The sequence below is a fragment of the Borostomias antarcticus genome, assembly GCF_949987555.1.
Source record: "Borostomias antarcticus genome assembly, chromosome: 5".
NCBI classification, from domain to species: domain Eukaryota; kingdom Metazoa; phylum Chordata; class Actinopteri; order Stomiiformes; family Stomiidae; genus Borostomias; species Borostomias antarcticus.
In genome coordinates this window covers 32031447-32053946 of record NC_140238.1, presented here as the reverse complement: position 1 = coordinate 32053946, position 22500 = coordinate 32031447, and the positions used below count along the sequence as shown (strand labels likewise).

The 22500-nt window shown below is 48.3% G+C and overlaps 1 protein-coding gene across 1 annotated transcript in view; it reads right to left on the bottom strand.

The window, feature by feature from the left end:
• arhgap44a (Rho GTPase activating protein 44a) overlaps positions 1 to 12074 on the bottom strand; it is a gene marked incomplete at both ends in the record, with an annotated part of 41017 nt that extends 28943 nt beyond the window's left edge. The window contains one exon of the mRNA XM_084438049.1: positions 12022 to 12074. Within this exon, the coding sequence (XP_084294175.1) occupies positions 12022 to 12074 (53 nt within the window). The remainder of the gene's footprint in view (positions 1 to 12021) is intronic.
• Positions 12075 to 22500: the final 10426 nt, after the last annotated feature.

Below are 22500 nucleotides of genomic sequence, written 5' to 3'. Positions count from 1 at the left end.
GTTCAAAGACATTCGGACGTCCAGCTCTTTGAGCGTGTTTGTTTTTCGGGACCGTCGGAATTTCCTCTCAGGATATCGGCATTGTACATTATCGCCGCTAACGAGGCTAGCGCTGAAACAGCAGAGCAGAGTGGCTGGAAAACAGGAAGTAATGGACGCCTGACGTCGAGGCTGTGGGGAGAGGTCGTCTGGGTGAGGAGGGAGATTGCTCTCGGCAGACGTGTGTGTGTGGATAGAGTACTACCGGGAACTGTAAACAAGGAGAGGAGGTGTCGGCGGTGGCGTGGGCGGGGTGCTCAGAGAGATGGCATATGTAACAGCGCCAGGTCTGCACAACCATCTGTCACATCCTGGTAGGCAGGCATTCCTCCACCTGGGCCTGCTGATGGCTCAATACAGAGTCAGTAACGCACACACACACACACACACACACACACACACCGGAGATGTAGATGATGACAGAAAATGAGTCACTATTCAACGCCGTATCAAAAAAATGTGCCCGGCGCCCACCTGAATTTGAGAGGATGAAATTTCAGAGGACTTGTGTTCTCTCTCTCACTTTCAATACCCCGGAGAGCCGAGCACCAACGGCAGAGTAGTGCAACGACAACATCTCGAGACGCCACGGGCGAGACTAATTAGTTAAGACAATATTTTACCGAGACGGTGGTTCCCACTCCTGGGGCTGCCGCTCTGCCGCGTTGATGACATCATCAACGCAAAACTGATAAGACTGACTCACTCCGGGCGCTTGAAAGAAGTTATCTTACATTACATTAGTCGTCTAGCTGACGCTTTTATCCAAAGCGACTTAATAATTGCATTTAACGTAGGAAAAGCTGATGTACAGTACTACTACTTGCCGGAACTTGTGGTCAGGGAGGGAGAGAGTGGGAAAGTATTGGCGTTCAGGGAATCTTATGGACTCCCATCATGTCTCCCCCCCCGACCCCCGCAGGAGCCCAGATAGCAAGCGGATCTGGGCCATATACAGGCCAGATCTGGCCCTTGTGGCTTAGTTCCGGCCCATATAGGGCCCAGATCCGCTTGCTATCTGGGAGGAATGCATCACAGTACAAAACAATTTGTTGATATTCCATTAGAGCAGTATTAATATATGCCTGCTGTATATTCCATAGTAGGCCTACAATGTCTTACATGCATGCTTTAATTTCAGATGTGTTAAATGCGTTGGCAGCCTGGTGCTCAAGTCCCCAGGGCAGCGCATGGGGTCAGGGGAGCGTGAATAATTCATGCGCACGTAATGCGAATGTGAACAGTTGGGATGAACACGCTGGACTGGCGCACGGCCAACCGTCTGGTCCTCAGACGCGGTCGTCAGCGGCCGACAGAGCGGCAGAGAGAACTGAGAGGTTCGTCTGAGCCAGAAGTACGGTAGTAGTCAGGCTTCGGCCTCCTACAGGCCGACGCACACCGCTAACCTGGGAATGCTACCGTAGGCTAACCTGGGAATGTTACTGTAGGCTAACCTGGGAATGCTACTGTAGGCTAACCTTGGAATGTTACTGTAGGCTAACCTGGGAATGCTACAGTAGGCCAACCTGGGAATGTTACCGTAGGCTAACCTGGGAATGCTACCGTAGGCTAACCTGGGAATGCTACCGTAGGCTAACCTGGGAATGCTACTGTAGGCTAACCAGGGAATGCTACCGTAGGCTAACCTGGGAATGTTACTGTAGGCTAACCTGGGAATGCTACCGTAGGCTAACCTGGGAATGCTGCTGTAGGCTAACCTGGGAATGCTACAGTAGGCTAACCTGGGAATGCTGCCGTAGGCTAACCTGGGAATGCTACTGTAGGCTAACCTGGGAATGCTACTGTAGGCTAACCTGGGAATGCTACTGTAGGCTAACCAGGGAATGTTACTGTAGGCTAACCTGGGAATGCTGCCGTAGGCTAACCTGGGAATGCTGCCGTAGGCTAACCTGGGAATCCTACCGTAGGCTAACCTGGGAATGCTGCCGTAGGCTAACCTGGAAGTGTTACTGTAGGCTAACCTGTGAATGTTACTGTAGGCTAACCTGGGAATGCTGCCGTAGGCTAACCTGGGAATGTTACTGTAGGCTAACCTGGGAATGCTACTGTAGGCTAACCTGGGAATGCTACCGTAGGCTAACCTGGGAATGCTGCCGTAGGCTAACCTGGAAGTGCTACTGTAGGCTAACCTGGGAATGCTGCCGTAGGCTAACCTGGAAGTGCTACTGTAGACTATCTAGCTGTAGCCTGACAGACTGACTTGTTGTTTCATTTCACTTCCTTATTCAGTCTGGACAGGCTCCCGTTTTCCAAGATGGGCGTTGCCGAAGGAGTCCTCGGCGATTAGTTCATCCCCTAACCAATCGCGTTGCGCGGTTAAATTCTGTTCCTTTCAAAAGGACGCTGATTGGCCTGGTTGGCAGGCTGGCACCAACGTCGCCGTCATAGAGAAGCCCTCTGACTGTCCTGCTGTTGAGCACACTCTGTTTCTCCTGCTATGAGAGACCAAAATGGTTTCTCCTGCTATGAGACCAAAATGGTTTCTCCTGAATGACCAGTCTGAGGTGGTGGAGTACGGTATACTGTAGCATACTAAAACAGAAAAACCCACTTAGAGTGGTCGTCCAGCAAACTAGGTCACTGCTCTGTTAAGTATGCAAGAATAACTGTGAGAAGTGCGCGCACACACACACGCACACACACACACACACACACGCATGTCCAGAGTGAGCCTAGAGAATCATGTGCCCAGCTCTTACAGTACACAGCTTCGGAAAGACAAGCAGTGAGTTCACTATAATAACCAACAATCATGATGGATAATCTCACATCACTTTGTAGTTTGCCATTCGTGCGAGCACATGCATGTACGGTACGGTATGCATCCTGCATTGCATTCCTCCCAAGCATTCCCGTCCGATTTCCCTCACATCTTTTGCCCAATAGCGCGGGCCGGAAACGATGATGCGGGCGGACAGGGGGAAATGAGCAGGATACGTATGATAAAAACACTCCATTGTTACTAGGCAACCAAAAGATGGATTTGTGACCTTAGTATCTGGCATATTAATGGAGAGCTGGCTGTTTTCAGTCAGCAATCTCAGCCTGACAATAAACGAGAAAAGAGGGTTGTGGAAAACTATCAATGTACAAACAGGAGCGTGTTATGAAATTGATAGTATTTTGGGGTTATTTGTCATTCCTGAATGGAGGGAAAAGGTCATGTAGAGAAGGGTGTCGGCTCCATTTCAAAACTAGTATGTTTCAAACCACAGCGTCAAATTCTGTAGCCGTTCCGGTAACTACAGTCCGTCCTGATGGAGTCGGTGCTCTGCTGGAATCACGAGTCGGTCTCTAAACGCTGCGCTCAACTACACACTGAAGACGTACGTCCAGTTTTTGTTGCTAAAAGTGGGTGGAAAGAATATGAGAAATTTAAGGAAAAAACATGCATTGCAGAACCAATCCGGTATTTAGGGCGGTCCTTCCCAGATAGCAAGCGGATCTGGGCCATATAGAGGCCAGATCTGGCCCTTCTGGCTTAGTTCCGGCCCATATATGGCCCAGAATCATTACACAACCGCATGCTATCTGGGTTCCTAATGGTGCGGTGAATGTTTTGTTTTGATTCTTCACTCCGGTTTTTTAGGAGGATATCATTTCCGGTAGAGCGTATCCTTCACCCCATGGAGATGTAGACAGTGGCTCTGGTTGGGGCGTCGATTTTCGGCGCTGTTCTGGAGTCTAGAGAGGTGGAGAAGTCTGGCATTGTGAGACTAGTGCTTATAAGATACAGTTGAACTCAGTCAGGCCCTGAGGTCACTTCCTGTTGGAGCTGACATCATGTGGCGCAGACCGGGTGACCCCCCTAGCAACAATGATGGCGTCCTGCAGCTGGTCATGACGGGACCCGATTAAAACAGGTCAATAGGAGTGACACGGAAATACGAATGTACTGTAAGTGTGTCGAACGGTAGGCCTCGTCCCTTCCTGCGTGTCTGCTCTTCCACGATGTCATATCCTCTTTCAACGCTCGCTGGCACTGACTTCACAAGGGAGTGGAAGGACAGCAGATGGACAGCAGGCAGTCATGATAGCCGCTGTTCTCTATTGACGGCCTCAAAGTCTCATTTGCCCCGGCCTCCAGTTTCCAGGTAGCCACGATCCCTCGGTTGAAACGCGCGACCCAACCCTGCCTTTCGTAGGCGTGACTGAACCTCTACACTTCAGCAACATCCCTGGACGTCTAGAAGCTGTTGAACGTGCAATACCTCAACATACTGTACGACACGGTGAATAGATCACTGAGAACAGTTGCTTACGGTTCATCACTGATTCATCGTTTAATACACTGTAGAGTCTGCGGAGTATAAAAAGTTAACCTCAAAGTGAAGTGTTCAGTCATTCACAGGGAGGGCATGCTCGTCATTCTGGCCTCAACAGTGCAGCGAGGTGAGCTAGATAGTGATGGTGATGCTGACCTCGCCAGCCAATGGGGAAAGGGAGGAGGCGGGGCAACGGGCGAGCCTGGTCAATTGGAGCAGCCAAAGCAACAAGAGCGACGGATAGTCTGTTTTCCTTATCGTCTCATCTGTCTATATCGTCCAGAACACATCATTATTTAATTCACTTTATCTTAATGTTTGTCTGTCATATAGTCTGTATTGCTTGTATATCATGGACTGTATATTGTGAATATTGTCTATGGTCTGTATCTAATACTGTATGCAGTGGTGGGGATCTGTATCCAACTTTGGGGGGGGGGGGGACATTTACATTGAAATGTTGTATTTCAGTATTTTTTTGGGGGGACATCTTCCTACGCGGCTGTATGGTCATTTGAATGCCATTACCCCAATCTAAATATTGGGGGGGGGGGACAATTTTAATATGATCTCAAATATTGGGGGGGACATGTCCCCCCTGACCCCCCCAGGATGAACCCCTGAACCTGTATGTACTTTGTCTGTATATTGTTTGTGTTGCTTGAGAGTCACCAACAGCCGGAACCAAATTCCTTCCGTGTATTCCTGTAGTCTGACTCAACGGATGTAGGTTTTGGGGATAAGCCTTGTGATTCGTTTATTACTGCCCAATCAGAGGCCGATTCACATGACCGGCCAATCGGTGGCGATGGGAGATTCTCCCAGATTACGTGAAACCACAACAGCCTAGCAACCGCTCCGCCGAAGACGATTGTGATTGGTTTAAAGAAATACAGTGTATCCCCCCCCCCCCCCCCTATCCTCGACCCTCAACCTTTCTCCACCTCTGGCACCGCGTATCAAAGTGTTGAGATACTGTAGGTCTGACTAGTGTTACTGTAACATCTTTGGCCAATGGATCTGATTCTGCTTCTGATCCTGTTGATTCAGTACCAAACACAGGTAAAGGAATGTATTACATCAGGGCAGCCCACTGTAACTCTGGTGAGATTAAGTTAATAATAATAGTCTATTAAATATAGTCTAATAGTTATTATACTGTAATAGTCTGTGTCCTTTGTGCATCCATCTGAAACTCCAACCGATGGCAGCGGAATCTTAATCAGCGATCAAGTGACAATCGCTCCCAAGTGCAAGCGTGGGTACACACCCCACCCACACACACCCGCTCACACACACACACACACGCTTAAGGTTGTGTATACCCCCCCCCCCCCCCCCCCCCCGTGTCCTTCTGTTCCTCCTCCTCGTTCCCTACAAGCCCAGTCAATCTGTGTTGGGTTTGTCCCTGTGGAGGCTCACGAGACGCCATGACAGGCCAGTGCGCCAACTCAGCTGTAACACATTCCACCCTGAGAATGCGTCAGAGCGGAGAGAGAGAGAGAGTGAGAGAGAGAGAGAGTGAGAGAGATAAAGAGAGCGGGAGAGACACACAAAAAGACAGATAGACAGATATACTTCTCCTCTCCAAGCCAGCAAAATGGCTGCTATTCTCTCATAACTCTATTCCATACAGTAGAAGAGAGATTAGCATCGTCTACAAGGGAGTAGAAAATAAATGTATTTCCACACAACCGCTGCTATTCGTGAGTGGGGGCGTTGGTGATTGGTGCAGTGTGGAAGCACGGAGGTGTTCGGGAGGGAGGGGTGTGGTGACCTTGTTGAGTGTGCAGGCAGACTGAATCCAATATTTCCTACATCGCAATTAACTTGGATGTATATAAACAAAATAAACTGTAAATACTATATTTGGCAAGACAGCAAAGCAAGGCCTACACAGCAGAGGACTGACTTATTAGTTGCGCTTGTAGTGCGCCATCTTTTCAAAGATTGTCCTAGACCCAGATACGGCCTGGAGACGGGGAATTGAGAAATGGGTCAAGAGCGATCGAGAGTGAGGCTGAACAAAATGGATGTTTTCCCATGGCGTCCACCCGCACCGGCGCTGTCAAGACGCGCGAGAACCATCGCAAGATAAAACGCTCTAACGGCAGCGCTTAAGCATTACTGAGAAACATTGAACTATTACAAGTCTGGAATAATTCTTCTCGAAGCCTTCATCTGCGATAGTGCTACTGTTTCTCCTGGCTGGGCAGCGTTTCTCCCAGAGTGCTTCAGCGTAGGTCACTGTTCCTCTGGACACACAGGGTACCGTATGCGTGGGTGCACAACCGCCTACTGAGCCCGGATTGGTCCATAGGGCGGTCATGTGACCTGCAGGCAGCCTATCGGCGCCTGCGAGCCAGGGAGTGAGCCAGGAGAGATGCTGACGCAGCACACCTGCCCCCCCACCCCCGCGGCCCACCCCCCCTCCCGTAGGCCGTCGGTGCGGAGGGAGGCGCCGGCGTGGGGGAGGCAAGAGCGGCCGCAACATTTTACCACAGAAAACATGGCGGCCGCTGATTAAATGCCGGTAATTACCCAGTCTGTCACTCGGTGAAGCTGCCGACTAAACCGGACCAGCGTCAGACCGTCTTCGCTACGAGACGCTGAGATTTTCCATCCATTTATCTCCAAGATGAAGATGGAGTCGACCTCTCCCACAGCCCCGTGCCACTTATCACTTTGCATCGACTAGTTTTCATATTTAGCTTGTTTTTATATTCACTTTTTTCTTTCTCACGCTTCATTGGTTATTATTGTTTATTGTTATTGATGTTCTATGTGCACTATGTGTTCTGTTTATCTTCGGTCACTCTGCTGCTGGAAGAACCTAACTTCCTCCAGTGGGGGGATTAATAAGGTCTTATCTTATCTCAGTCCAGCACACTGAGGAATGGGCGGGGCTTATGATTCCCGGGGGTGGGGGGGTGGGGGGGGGGAGGCAGAGCTGAGAGTCATAGAGGTCAGCAGATCCTCCAAAAGACCTTGTCAGGCAGGGTGGCAGCTTGAACAGGTCTCCAGAGTGACTGATGGTTTAATGAGCTCGAAGGCGTAAATGAATGACAACTGAATCAGTGAAATTCATATTACATATTAATATTACATACCAAGTACAAACACATTACATACCCAGGCTGAGGCATAGTTCTGTTCAACATGCTTTAAGAACAACAGGAAGCAGTAAGTCATATTCCACTGACTATGCTTGAAGCTTACAGTATGGAGATCTTGATGTATATGGTACTGTAAAGTACATGGAGGAGGTCAGATCACCCAGACATGACACACTGTTAGAAAAATGTTTCTCAAATTATAGATCAATAAGAAACGTTGACACATACAGCATCTTAACACATCTTAACTTGTAAGTTTGTTCTCTGTGGACATGTACAGTACAACATGGATTAAAAGGATGACGAGGTCCTCTGAGGCCTAGAAGAACGTCTAATGACTTGTGGGTTTATGAAATGAGAGAGAGAGAGAGAGAGAGGGAGAGAGAGAGAGAGAGAGAGAGAGAGGGAGAGAGAGAGAGAGAGAGGGAGAGAGAGAGAGAGAGAGGAGATGTAGTTGTTGTTACATGTCTGGAAGAGTCCTTGTTGCGTGAATGTGTTTGTTAAGATGGCCCATTAATCAACATAAATGCATTTGCAATCTGGCTTGCTCTGCTGATGCTGCAGTCCCCTTGTGAATAGCACACACACACGCGCACACACGCACACACACACGCGCACACACGCACACACACACACACACACACACACTAGAACTTTAGAATGTGTTCTTCTTTATTCTCTGGATGGTAAACAGGCGTTCCTCTCGTGAAACATGGCCGCCCTTCCTGGTAGAGCAGACGGAGGGGAGGGCCGGTTCAGCCCCACCCAAGACCGCTTACACTACCCCCTCCGCCAAAATACCCCCCCTCACTGCCTCCGCCAAAATACCCCCTCCTCACTGCCTCCGCCAAAATACCCCCTCCTCACTGCCTCCGCCAAAATACCCCCTCCTCACTGCCTCCGCCAAAATACCCCCCCCCCCGTCAAAATACCCCCTTCCTCACTGTCTCCGCCAAAACCCACCCCCCCGTCAAAATCCCCCCAGTCAAAAAAAACCCTCCCTCACTGCCTCCACCAAAATACCCCCTCCCTCCACCAAAATACCCCCTCCCTCTGTCAAAATACCCCCTCTCTCTCACTGCCTCCACCAAAATACCCCCTCCCTCTGTCAAAATACCCCCTCCCTCGATGCCTCCGCCAACATACCCCCTCCCTCCGTCAAAATACCCCCTCCCTCACTGCCTCCGCCAAAATACTCCCTCCCTCTATCAAAATACCCCCTCCTTCCATCAAAATACCCCCTCCCTCCTGCCTCCGCCAAAATACCCCCTCCCTCCCTGCCTCCACCAAAATACCCCCTCCCTCCCTGCCTCCACCAAAATACCCCCTCCCTCCCTGCCTCTGCCAGAACATGAATGGGAAGGAGGACAGGAACTAAGATCACCACAAACAGAAGGTAACAATCTAACCTTTAAAACACACACACACACACACACACACACACACACACATGCACACACACACACACGCACACACACACACACACAACCAGTGGGAGATTGTAATTTTTCTCACAGCGAGGGGTTCCAGTGGGCTGAGATTAGCGATGTAATTGCTGGTTCCAGTTGCATCATGAGGGAATGATACCAAATGGAGGTTTGTGATTAGTGTGAGTTACACCAACACCAGACCAGCAGGTAACCTGGCAGGATGACTCATCCGCACCACAGCCCAATACTGCTACAATATGGACACAGACAGTCATCCACGATCGGATGGGATAAGTACACACGGATGACACTGCTAGATGACGGATAGTACAGTAAACTGACAGTTTGGGAACCTTTAAATATCTTACTGAGTATCCAAGACTGGACTGAGAAACTGATTAGCTCTGATATGATACTGTACTACGGACAAGCCATTACAAGAATTCATACCTGTATCCGTACTTGTTACACATGGCTAATAAACTTCTATTCTAATCTATTCTATTCTAGCTGCATTCAATAGATTATCCTGTAGCCTCCATGACAACTTTGTTACTGAGGCAATCAAGGTGTCCTAATTACTGTGTATGTGCAAACAAATTAGATAGATGTATTGCTATTCTTACACTTTGCCTTCAGCACTAGATTATGCTCTTAGTCACTTGTTTTGAAAGGAGAAGCAGTGGTGAGTAGTAGTACAGGCTTTTCCTACGTTAAAAGCAATTATTGTAAGTTGCTCGTCTGTGTAACCGAGTGAAACGTGGAGTAGCTGAAAAGAGCGCTGACAGTCCCTCCAAGAGGGACGTCCTTATTGGCGCAACTGTCAGCGTGTCCGCCTCGCAAGCTGGAGAACTTGTCGAACGTGGGTTCGAATCCCGCCCTGGGCAAGTCCCCTTAACAGGGGTTACATTGGTGCCGTGACCCGTATGTCCAGCAGCTGACGAAACCTGACTCCTCAAAGGAGCGCTGACAGTCCCTCCAAGAGGAGCAACTGTCCCCACGTCCGCCTCACAAGCGGGAACCAAGTCGAACGTGGGTTCGAATCCCGCTCTGGCCAAGCCCTTAACAGGAGTCTTCTCTCCACTCCACCATAGCCACCAAATTCCCCAAGGTCACCTTCCTAAAACAGAGGGGCACCCCCTACCCGGCCTGACCTCTGACCCTGGGACAGGCCTCCGCCAGGCGGCCACACTATGGCGCTCAGACCTGGACCAGATGACAGTGTCACCTTTAACCCCCCCAGTGTTCCCAGGGGGGGGGGTGCCTGGCCTGGTCTGGTACTACAGCTAGGAGTCATTAGCAGGGACACCGTGTTGTTTAGGAGACATGTTGTTGCTCAGTAAGGTGGGGCTGCAGACAGAGCACCTCAGCGGGCGGCCGACACTGCTGCTGCTCTCTCTCTCTCTCTCTCTCTCTCTGCCTGCCGGACAGCCGGCTGTGTGAGAGGAATACCGTAGAGGCTACACACACACACACACACACACACACACACACACACACACACACACACACACACACACACACACAGAGGCACCCATGCACATACAGGTATTCAGGCGCACCTCCCTGGCCACACACACACACACACACACACACACACACACACACACACACACACACACACACACACACACACACACACACACACACACAGAGGCACCCATGCACATACAGGTATTCAGGCGCACCTCCCCGGCCACACACACACACACACGCAGGTGTGCAAGTACACACACACACACACACACACACACACAAAGTGAGTTTCCAGCGTACACACCAACCTAAATACTGTATCATGCACCCAGTCATCTCCACCGACAGTAGATCCACTCTCACTACGCACCCCGAAAAGTGCAGATGGCTGATTGACACCTCTCAGAATGCTGCGCTAAAGCCAGCAGCAGCAGAGCTGGAAACCAAATAGCGCCCCCCCCCCCCACCACCACCCCCTCCACCCCCCCCCCCCCCCCCCTTCCACCCCCTTGGTGCAAGCACACAGCACCGGAGCCACTGACCCACAACACAGCGTCCCAATCCCCCCCAGGAAGCAGCAGCGGGGAGCGGGGAGCGCCTTCTGCATCACAAGCTGCTTCCTCGTCAGGTGAAAACACAGCAGAGCGCGATAGGGCGGGGGCCCCGCGATCAACACATAGGCTACTGTACCGGCACCGTTAAAGGTCAATAACTAGACACACTCCCGTTGTAGGAGATGTCAGGGCACCGCTTACAGTAGCGGGGCGGTATATATTAGGTACTGTACGTGAGCGTCATGTTAATATTGTTTATAGTTACTGCTTATATGTGGGAAATTACAGGGCGTCTGTGGCGCATCTGTTTGACTTGCTTTGCCATCTGTTACTCGGGAAATAAATATGATTCCGTATATAATCAACACTTTACAGACTGTAGACTATAGTGTATGCATGAGGCGCCTAAGGAAATCCTTATGGTCCACACTAGGCTACTACGGATGCAGGGTTGGGTGGCCAAAGTGAATTCATGTTGATCCAGTCATCATAACCTACTGGATTTTGCCCAACGCAGTAAACGACCGTAAAAAGGTGCACAGGCCTACACGATATCCACCTGATAAGATGATGCTGGTCTCCCCACAGCTGAGATACCTACTGCGTAATGAAAACATTGCGCTTTTTCCATTTTCCCCTCACGTCGCAGAGACCGCATCCATCTGCATCAGCAGCACATACAGTAGGCAACAGCCTTCGGAGGGCTGCTGGTACAGTAACATGTAAAGATAGGCTACCCATCGCAAGCAGGGACTGGTATTTAAATTGGGACCTGCGTTTTTCCCCTATTGAATAATGCGATAGAGAGGTTTTAGAAGCTGGTATGGCATTGCGCCTACACTGCCTATGCGGTATTCCAATGGCCATTACGCAAAGAACTAACGTTAATGCAAATTGGTTATAGGCTATCCTCGGCTCTGCAACCTACTTGGAAACACCTATCCATTGCGTTTAGTGTGTAGCTTAATAATAATAGCCTATAAGCTTATGGGCATCATATTTGCTTGGTCATGTTTCACATAAAGGCTGCTCCAGCATATTTGCGGGGTCTCTCCATCTTCTGACTCTCACTTGTCCTCACTTGCAGAACACGGTGATAATAAGACGCGGGGTCGCTTACCTGCCCACGGTCTGGTTGGCGAGCTGTCGCATGCGATTGAATTGTTTCTTCATCTTGTATTTTCTGCGTTAACACCTACAGTGAAAAAGACTCCGCATTTTGCTCTAAATAACGGCCCGTGCTCCGCAGCGGCACAAGAGGAAATCCCAGCCGTCACATTTTCCTTTCCTCGTCGCGGATGTCAACACCTTGTAAATGTTCCAAATTATATAGATTCACTGCATTTCTCCATCCACCTTCGCTCCATACCCTGCGCAGAGATGCTGGACCTGTGTCTGATATGGGCACTTGGGCAGAGTGACAGCAGCACGATGACTACTGGCCACGGCGCAGCAATGCAGTGTGGGAAGTGTAGGATAGAGATTAGCCACCCGCCTACACACCATCATACCCCGGTATATTATTATAGGCCTAGTGTCTCATGCGCATACAGCTGGACATTAAATGGCAGAGCATGATCAAAGCCAAAAGATCATGCTTCAAGTTGAATGATCTACATTTTTGAGATATATTGTTGTGATAGACCTTTCAAAACCAACATTCTTTGATTGGGCACATATTAGTACCTAGTTAATGATTGGAATGATATGGCAACAATGAACATGTTTTAACTGAAGCTGAAACTGTAAAGGTGGCATAGGTGTCAACCTCCCCCCAAAAAAAGAAAAAAGCATTGGCCTAAATCCAGACTACATCGCCATCTTGTGGTTGATTTGTGTCAGTACAACGCTGTCTTTCACATTTTGATGACATGATTGTTTGCATTTTGATGACAGATATGATGACCACCTGATCCGAATGAATATATGAGCTTCATCTTTATACAGTAGGCCATCACAGATTTTGAAATAATACAATTGAGTTGAGACGTTTCTAAATTGTGTTGTGTGGATCTCTATTTATTTAATTATTGCTGTTGTTAGGTTCATTTCCACTAGGGGGCAGCCTTGTGTCAAAGACCATTTTACCTGACCATTTAGGTCTACGCCAACTTAACTGTGGATACATATTTATTATCCTATCATTCTCACATTCTCACGATGGCCTTTACATCACAAGTACACAATTTCAAGTTCAAAGCTAAGATATCACTCATGTTCCATGTAATAGGCTGTAGGAATATAACGGCTCTGATCACTATTCTTCATCGCCTTGTTAAATCCAACCGTTTATTTGGAGTACAATTAACAAACGGACTGACAGGTGGAAGAGTGGAAATATAGTGGTCTATACAAAACATTTGGTATAATTTCACTATATTTGCCACTGGAAGAAGTCATCATCCGTTGTGTGTGTGTGTGTGTGTGTGTGTGCATGTGCGTGTTTTGTATCTGCGTGGGCAACAATACAGATCAAAGTGCAAGCCTACACTAGTATTGATGATACAATGGGAGAAAAGGGTGGCAAACTCCACTTGTCATTTCTATGTTGCGACTTAACTTTGTCTTAGACTTGTCCCCTGGTCAGTGGCACCCCGGACCCATTATCAAACAGTCCATAAAGACCTAATGGGCCAACAGGTGGTCTGCACACAGACGCCCCAGGCCTGGAGAGGTCTATGGGAGTAAGTGATACTGAAAAATGGCCGCTCTCAGGGCCTATCACCGGGGCCTCATTAATCTCCCGGGCTGGAAATGGAGAGGAGATTCCCCGAGCCTTGATCTCGACCTCTTGACCTGTTGGCTCGTTTGTTTTCGTTAGCCCCTCCCCCCACCCCACCCCCGAGACCAGCCGTCCAATCCCAACCCAGACCGGCTGACCCCGCTTCAGTAGAAGGCATTTCTGGAAGCAGCGCCAAGGGACCCCTCGGCTCCTCCCGACCCCGAAATCTTGCTGTGCTGGGGTGTCTCTGGACATGTCTAAATCAGCATGCCTGATGTCTCACATCCGCAGTCCGGCCACAGAAACTCTCTCACCCATAATCCCCCCCACAAAGGAAGTTATGCCCTCTCACGGGGAAACAGGAAGGACTCGGGGGGTCAAGGTATCACCCCAGGAAGGTCAACTAGAAGAGGATACCGAGACAGATTTAAATTCCTACAGATATTTTACATTTCCTTCCCTGCTTTCATGGTGAAACCACTTTGCCCTGCCGCTGTCTGAACAAACACTCAAAAAAAACGACAACATGGTGGACGGGGCGTAGAAACGGTCATGGTGATTCGTCGTCCGCTGCCCTTCTGCTCATGGTGGTGGCGTTCCTCTAGTGGTGTTCCACTAGTGGCGTTCCTCTAGCGGCGTTCCTCTGGGGGCGTTCCTCTTCCCAGATTGTTTTCCTGGAGACAAATTGGCTTCCATTACAGCAGATCTGCAAGGAGGCTAATGAAGCCCTCTCTCTAAGCGTGTAACCTCTGACCCCTCCTTAACCCCCCCCTCTCCCCCCCCAACCCCGGCTGCTACTGATATGTCGTCTGGACCCTGACCTGCTCAGACAGACAGCCCACGGGCCCTCACAGGGGCCTCAAAACAGAGAGCAGCTCAGACAGAGACATTACATACAGAGATACAGAGAAATGACATACAATCTTTATATCTCCCTCTCAAAGCACTTTGAATTTTTTAATGACCTTGATGATTCAAATAAATTGTGTATAATTTTAGCCGGTAGACACTGTATCAACGAATGCGCCAAAGCCTGCCACCTCATCCTAAAAAGAAGAGTAGCTTTCATGAGTACGGGTCTATAAACTGACCCATTTCTATTTCTATTCCTCTCTATTCATTTAGTCCCCATCCTCCTTTATACTGTATTTTGTATGTCGCCATACTGTATTGTATTCTCAATTGTATGGTTGTATGTGTGTAGTACTATCATGTACGCTCTATTCTATTTTGATTTGTAATTATATTGTGTCTCACAACTCATTGTGAGTGGTCCTTAACTTTTTATTATTGCACTTTTGTACTGATGTGATGGAAATGTCTGTTAAGGAGTGACACAAAAATAAAGATTTATCTATCTATCTATCTATCTACAACAGAGATACAGAGAAATGACATACAACAGAAATACAGAGAAATGACATACAAGAGATACAGAGAAATGACATACAGCAGAGATAAAATCAACTAAAACTGTTACTTTTTGAAACACAATAGCCAGAAAATACCCGTTTAAATTCGGCTAGGGAAGGAAGCGTCGCCATCTTTAAAGAATGCTAAAGAACATTCCGAGACACAGCTTTGTACTCTACGTGGTCACACTCTCTCCATGTCATGACCCTCTATAACCAGCGTTATACAGGGCGAATCAGGACAGGGCGCCAGGCGGCTCTTTAGTTCGGGGTCGTGACCTCCAGGTAAGCTTTAAAGGGGAGCGCGGTCGACAGAGAGCGGGTGGATCACCTGACACCCAAGCCAGTGGTTCAGTCCTCAAACACACAGCATCACATTACCTAGATCAGTCACTAGAATGGGACGGGTGGGGGTGGGGGCGGGGTCTTTGGTCTGTCATTAAGGAAGTGTGACATGTTTATTAAGGGCCTAGTTCGTTGTGCTGAGAGAGGGAGAGAGAGAGAGAGAGAGAGAGAGAGAGAGAAGAGAGAGAGAGGGGGGGGTTACCTTGAGTCTTCCAGGTCGTACGCCCTAGTCTGGGCGTTGGGTCTTTGAAGGGTGTGTTGGGGGCAGTAATGATCCGTGCAGCGCCAGGACTAATGAAAACCTTGCGACTTCTGAGGGGTCTAAATCGCACAGCTCTTTCAACACGGATTGTGAGGAAGAAAATGATGGTTATCGCAACACCTTCAAGACAGTAACAGGTCTGCTAGATGGTCCTGATAGCAACTGTGAATTGAGATGCTAACTCAGCATTCCAGAACAACTCAGCATTCCAGAACAACTCAGCATTCCAGAACAACTCAGCATTCCAGAACAACTCAGCATTCCAGAACAACTCAGCATTCCAGAACAACTCAGCATTCCAGAACACTGTTCTTCAGCACTACAGTAGCAATATTGCAGTCGTTGTTGTCAATATGTACTTGATAAGAGGTTTTTCTGTCTCAAGTGCCCTGGCTATTCTCAGCACAAGAGCGTATACATGCCTTAGTTGGTTGTGGTCAGGTGTCTGGAGGAGATCAAGTGTACATCCATATGATTATCACTGCCCACTGATGTATAAGGTCATAGTTGGAGGGAACTCTAGCCATCTATAGGTAAAACTAGGTAGAAACTATGTATAGGTACAGGCCGCCAACTATAAAGGTGGGACAGACTGAACACCATGTTGTCTGATCAGGGAAAGCTGACTGCCAAACCCAGATAGCAAGCGGATCTGGGCCATATACAGGCCAGATCTGGCCCTTGTGGCTTAGTTCCGGCCCATATATGGCCCAGAATCATTATACATCCGCTTGCTATCTGGGTACGCTGTTGTACTGGATAAATGTTGAATCTGATCTCCAATTCCCTTCCAGTCAAACTACTTTCCTTTTCGGCCATTGATTCTTCAGTAGGCTACCATCAATAATCAACATATACTGTATTAGTACCCAGATAGCAAGCGGATCTGGGCCGTATATGGGCCGGAACTAAGCCACAAGTGCCAGATCTGGCCTGTATATGGCCCTGATCGGACTGCGGTCTGGGTACTGTATGTTTTTCACAGGAGGCTCGTCAACTCCGAGCGACGGAGAGTGACGCTGAGCTCAGGGACCAAGAGATGAATTGCGTTCACATTGTTTATTGTCAGTCTGACTAAAGTAATGAGCTCTTGGTTATCTCTCGAGGTCATTTGTGCATTCCTGAGGTGTGCACTTCTCCCAAAAGCCAACCAAGCTAACAATGACGCAACAGATATCAAACCTTCCTAGAGCAGGATAGGACAGTGCCAAGACGCGATGCAATACAGAAAACACTGCAAATACAAAATACAGTGCAATATACCAAAAAAACAATAGTACAAATGCAATTTACATAACATATACAGGATGAAGAGTGATGAGTGTATGTACAGATTGCAGTGTGAAAGATAAGCGATGTTTTATGTACACAGCGAGTGCAATGTCTGTGCCGTTGAGATATGTGGACCAATCAGAGGTTGTGTGCAAGTGGTGCAGTGGGGATCTGAGCCAATCAGCAGCCAGCCTCACTTGGGCATGGCTCTGATTGCTGGCTCCTCCCCCACCCCGTCTCTGAACACCAGGAGGGTAGGGGGGGGAGGGGGTATGAGGGGGGTCAGAGGTCAGAGGCCTCCTTGCTGATCTGCTGCAATGGAAGCCAATTTGTCTCCAGGAAAACAATCTGGGAAGAGGAACGCTATCAGAGGAACGCCACTAGAGGAACGCCACCACCATGACCAGAACGGCAGCGGACGACGAATCATCATGACCGTTTCTACGCCCCGTCCACCATGTTGTCGTTTTTTTAGAGTGTTTGTTCGGACAGCGGCAGGGCAAAGTGGTTTCGCCTTGAAAGCAGGGAAGGAAATATAAGGTGCTCAGGTGCGTGTGAGGCGTCTATAAGGAGCAGCTGTGTTTTCGAGGGTAATAGTTGTTCTAGGTGTCTGATCACCCTGTATTGACTTGTACAAAGACAGATGGAGGCACTTAGCACCTTTGTGTGCTGCGTTACGCCATTAACAGACACTATTCAGAGAGCCTTAAAGAAATGATGGGATTAGAACAGATACAAAGCCTTTGGTAAGCACCGAATATGTTGCTTCTTCCCTATGGTTAAGTGAGGGTTAATTGCTAAGATAATTAGAAAATTAAACAAATATGTGACACCATGAATGCCACGAGTCATGTCTTGTTATTAAAGCTGAAGCGCAGGTGTCACACCTGTACACACACACACACACACACACACACACGATACACACACATACACACACACATGCATGAACCCGCACATGTGCACACACGCTATCACCAGCAGATCTCTCAGGTTGTCTGACCAGGGCCTGTTGGTAGTTTCCTGCTCAAGGCTAAAGACTAAAGGTGACTAAAGGTGACTAAAGGTGACTAAAGGTGACTAAAGGTGACCAAGCCTTCGAAGTCGTGGCTCCTAGGTCGTGGAACGCCCTTCCATTGGACCTACGTTCTGTGGCCTCTGTTGACTCTTAAAAGTTAGCTAAGGACTCATTTTTTCAGACTAGCCTTTGTCACACACACACACACACACACACACACACACACACACACACACACGCACACACACACACACACCAAGACAGTCCATCTAAGAGCTATAGTTATCTGCTTCATTATGCTCATGGGTGTGTCCAGAGCCCTCATGCAGATGAACCTGAGTAGGGGCCCTGAGGCAGCATCGGTAGCCCATTCCACTCCGAAAAACAGATTAAGCTCAAACGGTCCACAATTCACGGTCCTGGTAGCGACCAGCAAGCATGAGTGACAAGCCAGCTCCGCTCTGGGCAGGTAGCCACAGCTGATAGGGGAGATTTACAGCGGGATATCGCGCTGATTGCGCTGTGACGAGGGACGTAGGGCGAAGGTGCTCCGCGCTGCTCGATCCCCCGGCCGCACCTGTCTACATGACTGATGTCTCCCCTGGCTCTTGTTTCACAAACTAAAGCTTGAAAGCTTTGAGTTATGCATGGCTTGGCTAAATTGAACATTTAAAGTTATAAATCAAGTGTGCTTACGGTATTACCTGGAATCTCCCTATTAAGACTAGTAGAGTATACATTTGGCACATTGTACTGAATCAAATAGCCAATGGGATCTCAGGAATACTGCAGAGCAGAGGTGCATTGTGGTCTTGCCCAACTCTCTACTAAGTAGTCTAGTTTATGTAGAGGGAGACTGCGATTACAATGGATGGTCCTGACCACATGAACAATGTGTAGCCTACACAACACAACACACACTGCTGTGGTGTAGTTGTGTGTTTGTTTGTTCTTGACGGTTAGGTCTCGAGTGAAAAAAAGCTCGGATAAATTATCATTCTCTGTTTACCATTTGTGAAGTGTATTATGTTTGTTTAATGTGGTCTCGGTTACGTTACGGAAAAAACAGCTGAAATTGGCAGAATCGTCCCAGCGCTAAATAGATGTTCGACTCCGTTACAGTTTGTTACTGCTGTGTACCCGTTTCAAGATGTTTCAAACGGAGAGGATGAAAGGTTGTTTGCTCAAAGGCTACGGCTGTATGTAATAATCAGTTGCTATTCCTGTTGACATATGTGTAGTGGAATGCGGGACTAGTCAGCGCCAGGCGCGGAGCTTCGCTGGCCGTGTTCCTCCCAGCCGCTGCTTGGGCTCCATTAGGGGCTGTCTGGTCTGGAGCCTGTCATCTCCGCACAGCCTCTTATCATCCGCGGTCTGGTCTCTTCCTCGGGGAGACAGCTAACCTGGGGACCAAGTTCAGCTCGGTGGGTCTGGTCTCTTCCTCGGGGAGACAGCTAACCTGGGGACCAAGTTCAGCTCGGTGGGTCTGGTCTCTTCCTCGGGGAGACAGCTAACCTGGGGACCAAGTTCAGCTCGGTGGGTCTGGTCTCTTCCTCGGGGAGACAGCTAACCTGGTGACCAAGTTCAGCTCGGTGGGTCTGGTCTCTTCCTCGGGGAGACAGCTAACCTGGTGACCAAGTTCAGCTCGGTGGGTCTGGTCTCTTCCTCGGGGAGACAGCTAACCTGGTGACCAAGTTCAGCTCGGTGGGTCTGGTCTCTTCCTCGGGGAGACAGCTAACCTGGGGACCAAGTTCAGCTCGGTGGGTCTGGTCTCTTCCTCGGGGAGACAGCTAACCTGGGGACCAAGTTCAGCTCGGTGGGTCTGGTCTCTTCCTCGGGGAGACAGCTAACCTGGGGACCAAGTTCAGCTCGGTGGGTCTGGTCTCTTCCTCGGGGAGACAGCTAACCTGGGGACCAAGTTCAGCTCGGTGGGTCTGGTCTCTTCCTCGGGGAGACGGCTAACCTGGGGACCAAGTTCAGCTCGGTGGGTCTGGTCTCTTCCTCGGGGAGACAGCTAACCTGGTGACCAAGTTCAGCTCGGTGGGTCTGGTCTCTTCCTCGGGGAGACAGCTAACCTGGGGACCAAGTTCAGCTCGGTGGGTCTGGTCTCTTCCTCGGGGAGACAGCTAACCTGGGGACCAAGTTCAGCTCGGTGGACGGTTTAGCCCCGCCTCCCAGCAGAGAGGTCAGAGGAGACGGATTCAGTGTTGTTAGTCGGCATACTCAGGGAGAGAATAGGAAATTACGTTAAACAATTGTTTAAGATTCAGTAGCCTACTATATTCTAGGGAAGAGCATTAGGGCCAACAACTGAGTTTTTTTTTTTTTAAGCTTCTGAGTTTAAAGTCAGAGTTGAGTGAGAAAAAAGTCAGAAATAACTTCTGAGATTAAAGTCAGAATGTCTGAGATTAAAGTCAGAATTTCAGAGAAAAGAACTCAGAATTTCTGACTTTAAAGTCAGAATTTCTGAGAAAAAAGTCAGAAATAACTTCTGAGATTAAAGTCAGAATTTCTGAGAAAAAAGTCAGAAATAACTTCTAAGAAAAAAGTCAGAATTTCTGACTTTAAACTCAGGAGCTTAAAAAAATAAAAAAGAATCTGCTGTTGGCCCTAATGCTCTTCCGTAATATTCATGCGCATTAGATCAGTTCCTGTTTAGTTAAATGGGCTCACTATCCTACCCTTCACAACTGTCCCTTCTCGTTTTGTGACAGGGGGCTGATGGTCAGAGATCTCTGTGTATATTCGGTGTAGATTGCGTGTCCGTCCTCCTCGGGTGGCCTTGTCCTGTAGTTCCTGTGCAGACAGAGATGTCCTGGGGTTAGGCCACAGGGACCACACAGCCTTGTCATCTCAGCCCGGATGAAAGCCCCTCCCCCAGCCCTGTCAGGGGCCCCGGTGAAGGCTAAGGTGAGGTTGACTCTGGGGCCGGGTCGTCTGGAGGTTATATGATGAATAGAGAAAGTTGCATCAAAGCAAGAGTCTCCGGTACCTGTCGGTTAGACTAAAATATCTGACTAGAATCTGATGTATTTATGTTTGACATCTTTAGTAATTTAGCAAACACTCGTATCCAAAGCAATTAACAGGATTACAGTTACATTGCTCAAGGGCACATTGACAAATTATGCAGTCAGATGAGAACTTGATATATTTGAACTGTTACGCCAAGGCCAACCCAAAAGGATGATGATGATGATGATGTATTAGCTCATTTTCAAGTCATTTGCACATCACATGTTTTTGAGGTTGATGAAGTTCTTACTCACCAAACATTCATATTTTTTAATCACATAGGCCTACACGATGGATTGACGGAAAGCATAAAAACAAAAACATATTGAGTAAAATGCCGCTTTGACGCCTTTGATCAGGATAAACAGGCAAGTAGAAAAAACCACGTGAGGAATGTCTGAAATAAAAACACTGAGATGACGGACCAATAGAAATGTAGACGGTGATGTCTTATTAGGAACTCCACCCTGGACCACGTTTTAGTGGAAGATTTATCTTGGCCACAGCCCTGTTCCCTGGTCACCCGGACTGACCACTTCTGACACGCATGATGTCTTTCCCCCTAACGCTAAACCGCCCGAGTCTGCACATTGTGTTGTAAGCCTTGTGTATGTTCATATCTATTGTGTGTTCTTTTTCATGATTGCCTGTTTTTTCTTAATGTACTGCAGATTGACTTGTTTTATTTAATCAGTGAGGATGATGTTGGCGTTCAGCCATTCAGGGTACCACGGCTTGGCCAGATGAATATTTTACGGGATTTGCAACTAAACCTAAAACCAGCATCCTCACAATTGGGCAATCTTAAAATAAATGGGTAATTACAGTAATGAATGCAATCAGTCATAAAATGTTTGATTGCACATGACTAATCATGGGTTTCATGTGGTGCCAGTATGTAGCCTACTGTATTTCTAGCCAACGCAAATCTATTCAACAATAAATATGTTTTGGACAGATAGGTAGCCAGGTGGCTGTCTCAGCATGTTGGTTGCAGTTTTTTTGTTTCCTGGGATTCATATCCAAGTCCTAACTCACTGCAAGATCAACCTTGGTTTGATCATTTAGTTTGATCTGGAACTTTCCTCGGGAAACGTCAAATAGTACAAATCCTGTCTGTTGATATTCGTCCCCAACCCCCAGAAGCCATGAGGATGTTGGACGTTCTTTGTTGAAAGCACCTGTTCTCAGCTCAAATAAAGGTAGGAATACCCCCTAGGGCACTTTTGGTTTCAGACCTTGAACTGGGGGGGTACTGGTATCGTGTTGCTTCTGAACCCATCACACAGTCATTTAGAACACTATGAAAACAACAGGACTATTTGGGGGGTATTTGGTTATGACCGTGAGAAGTTATCTGCTGTGTTCTATTGTTTGAACACCTTATCGTAACCAAGGTCAGAGGAGCTTGGTGGAAGTAACTGTCACACTTTTCTCAAGTTCATATTTCAAACCTGTCTGGGGATAATGAGCATATATCTCTCACATTTCTTATCAGGAGTGGTCTGCAAGATACAGCTGAAATGCGTAATACATTCTTTTTCAGCAGTCTC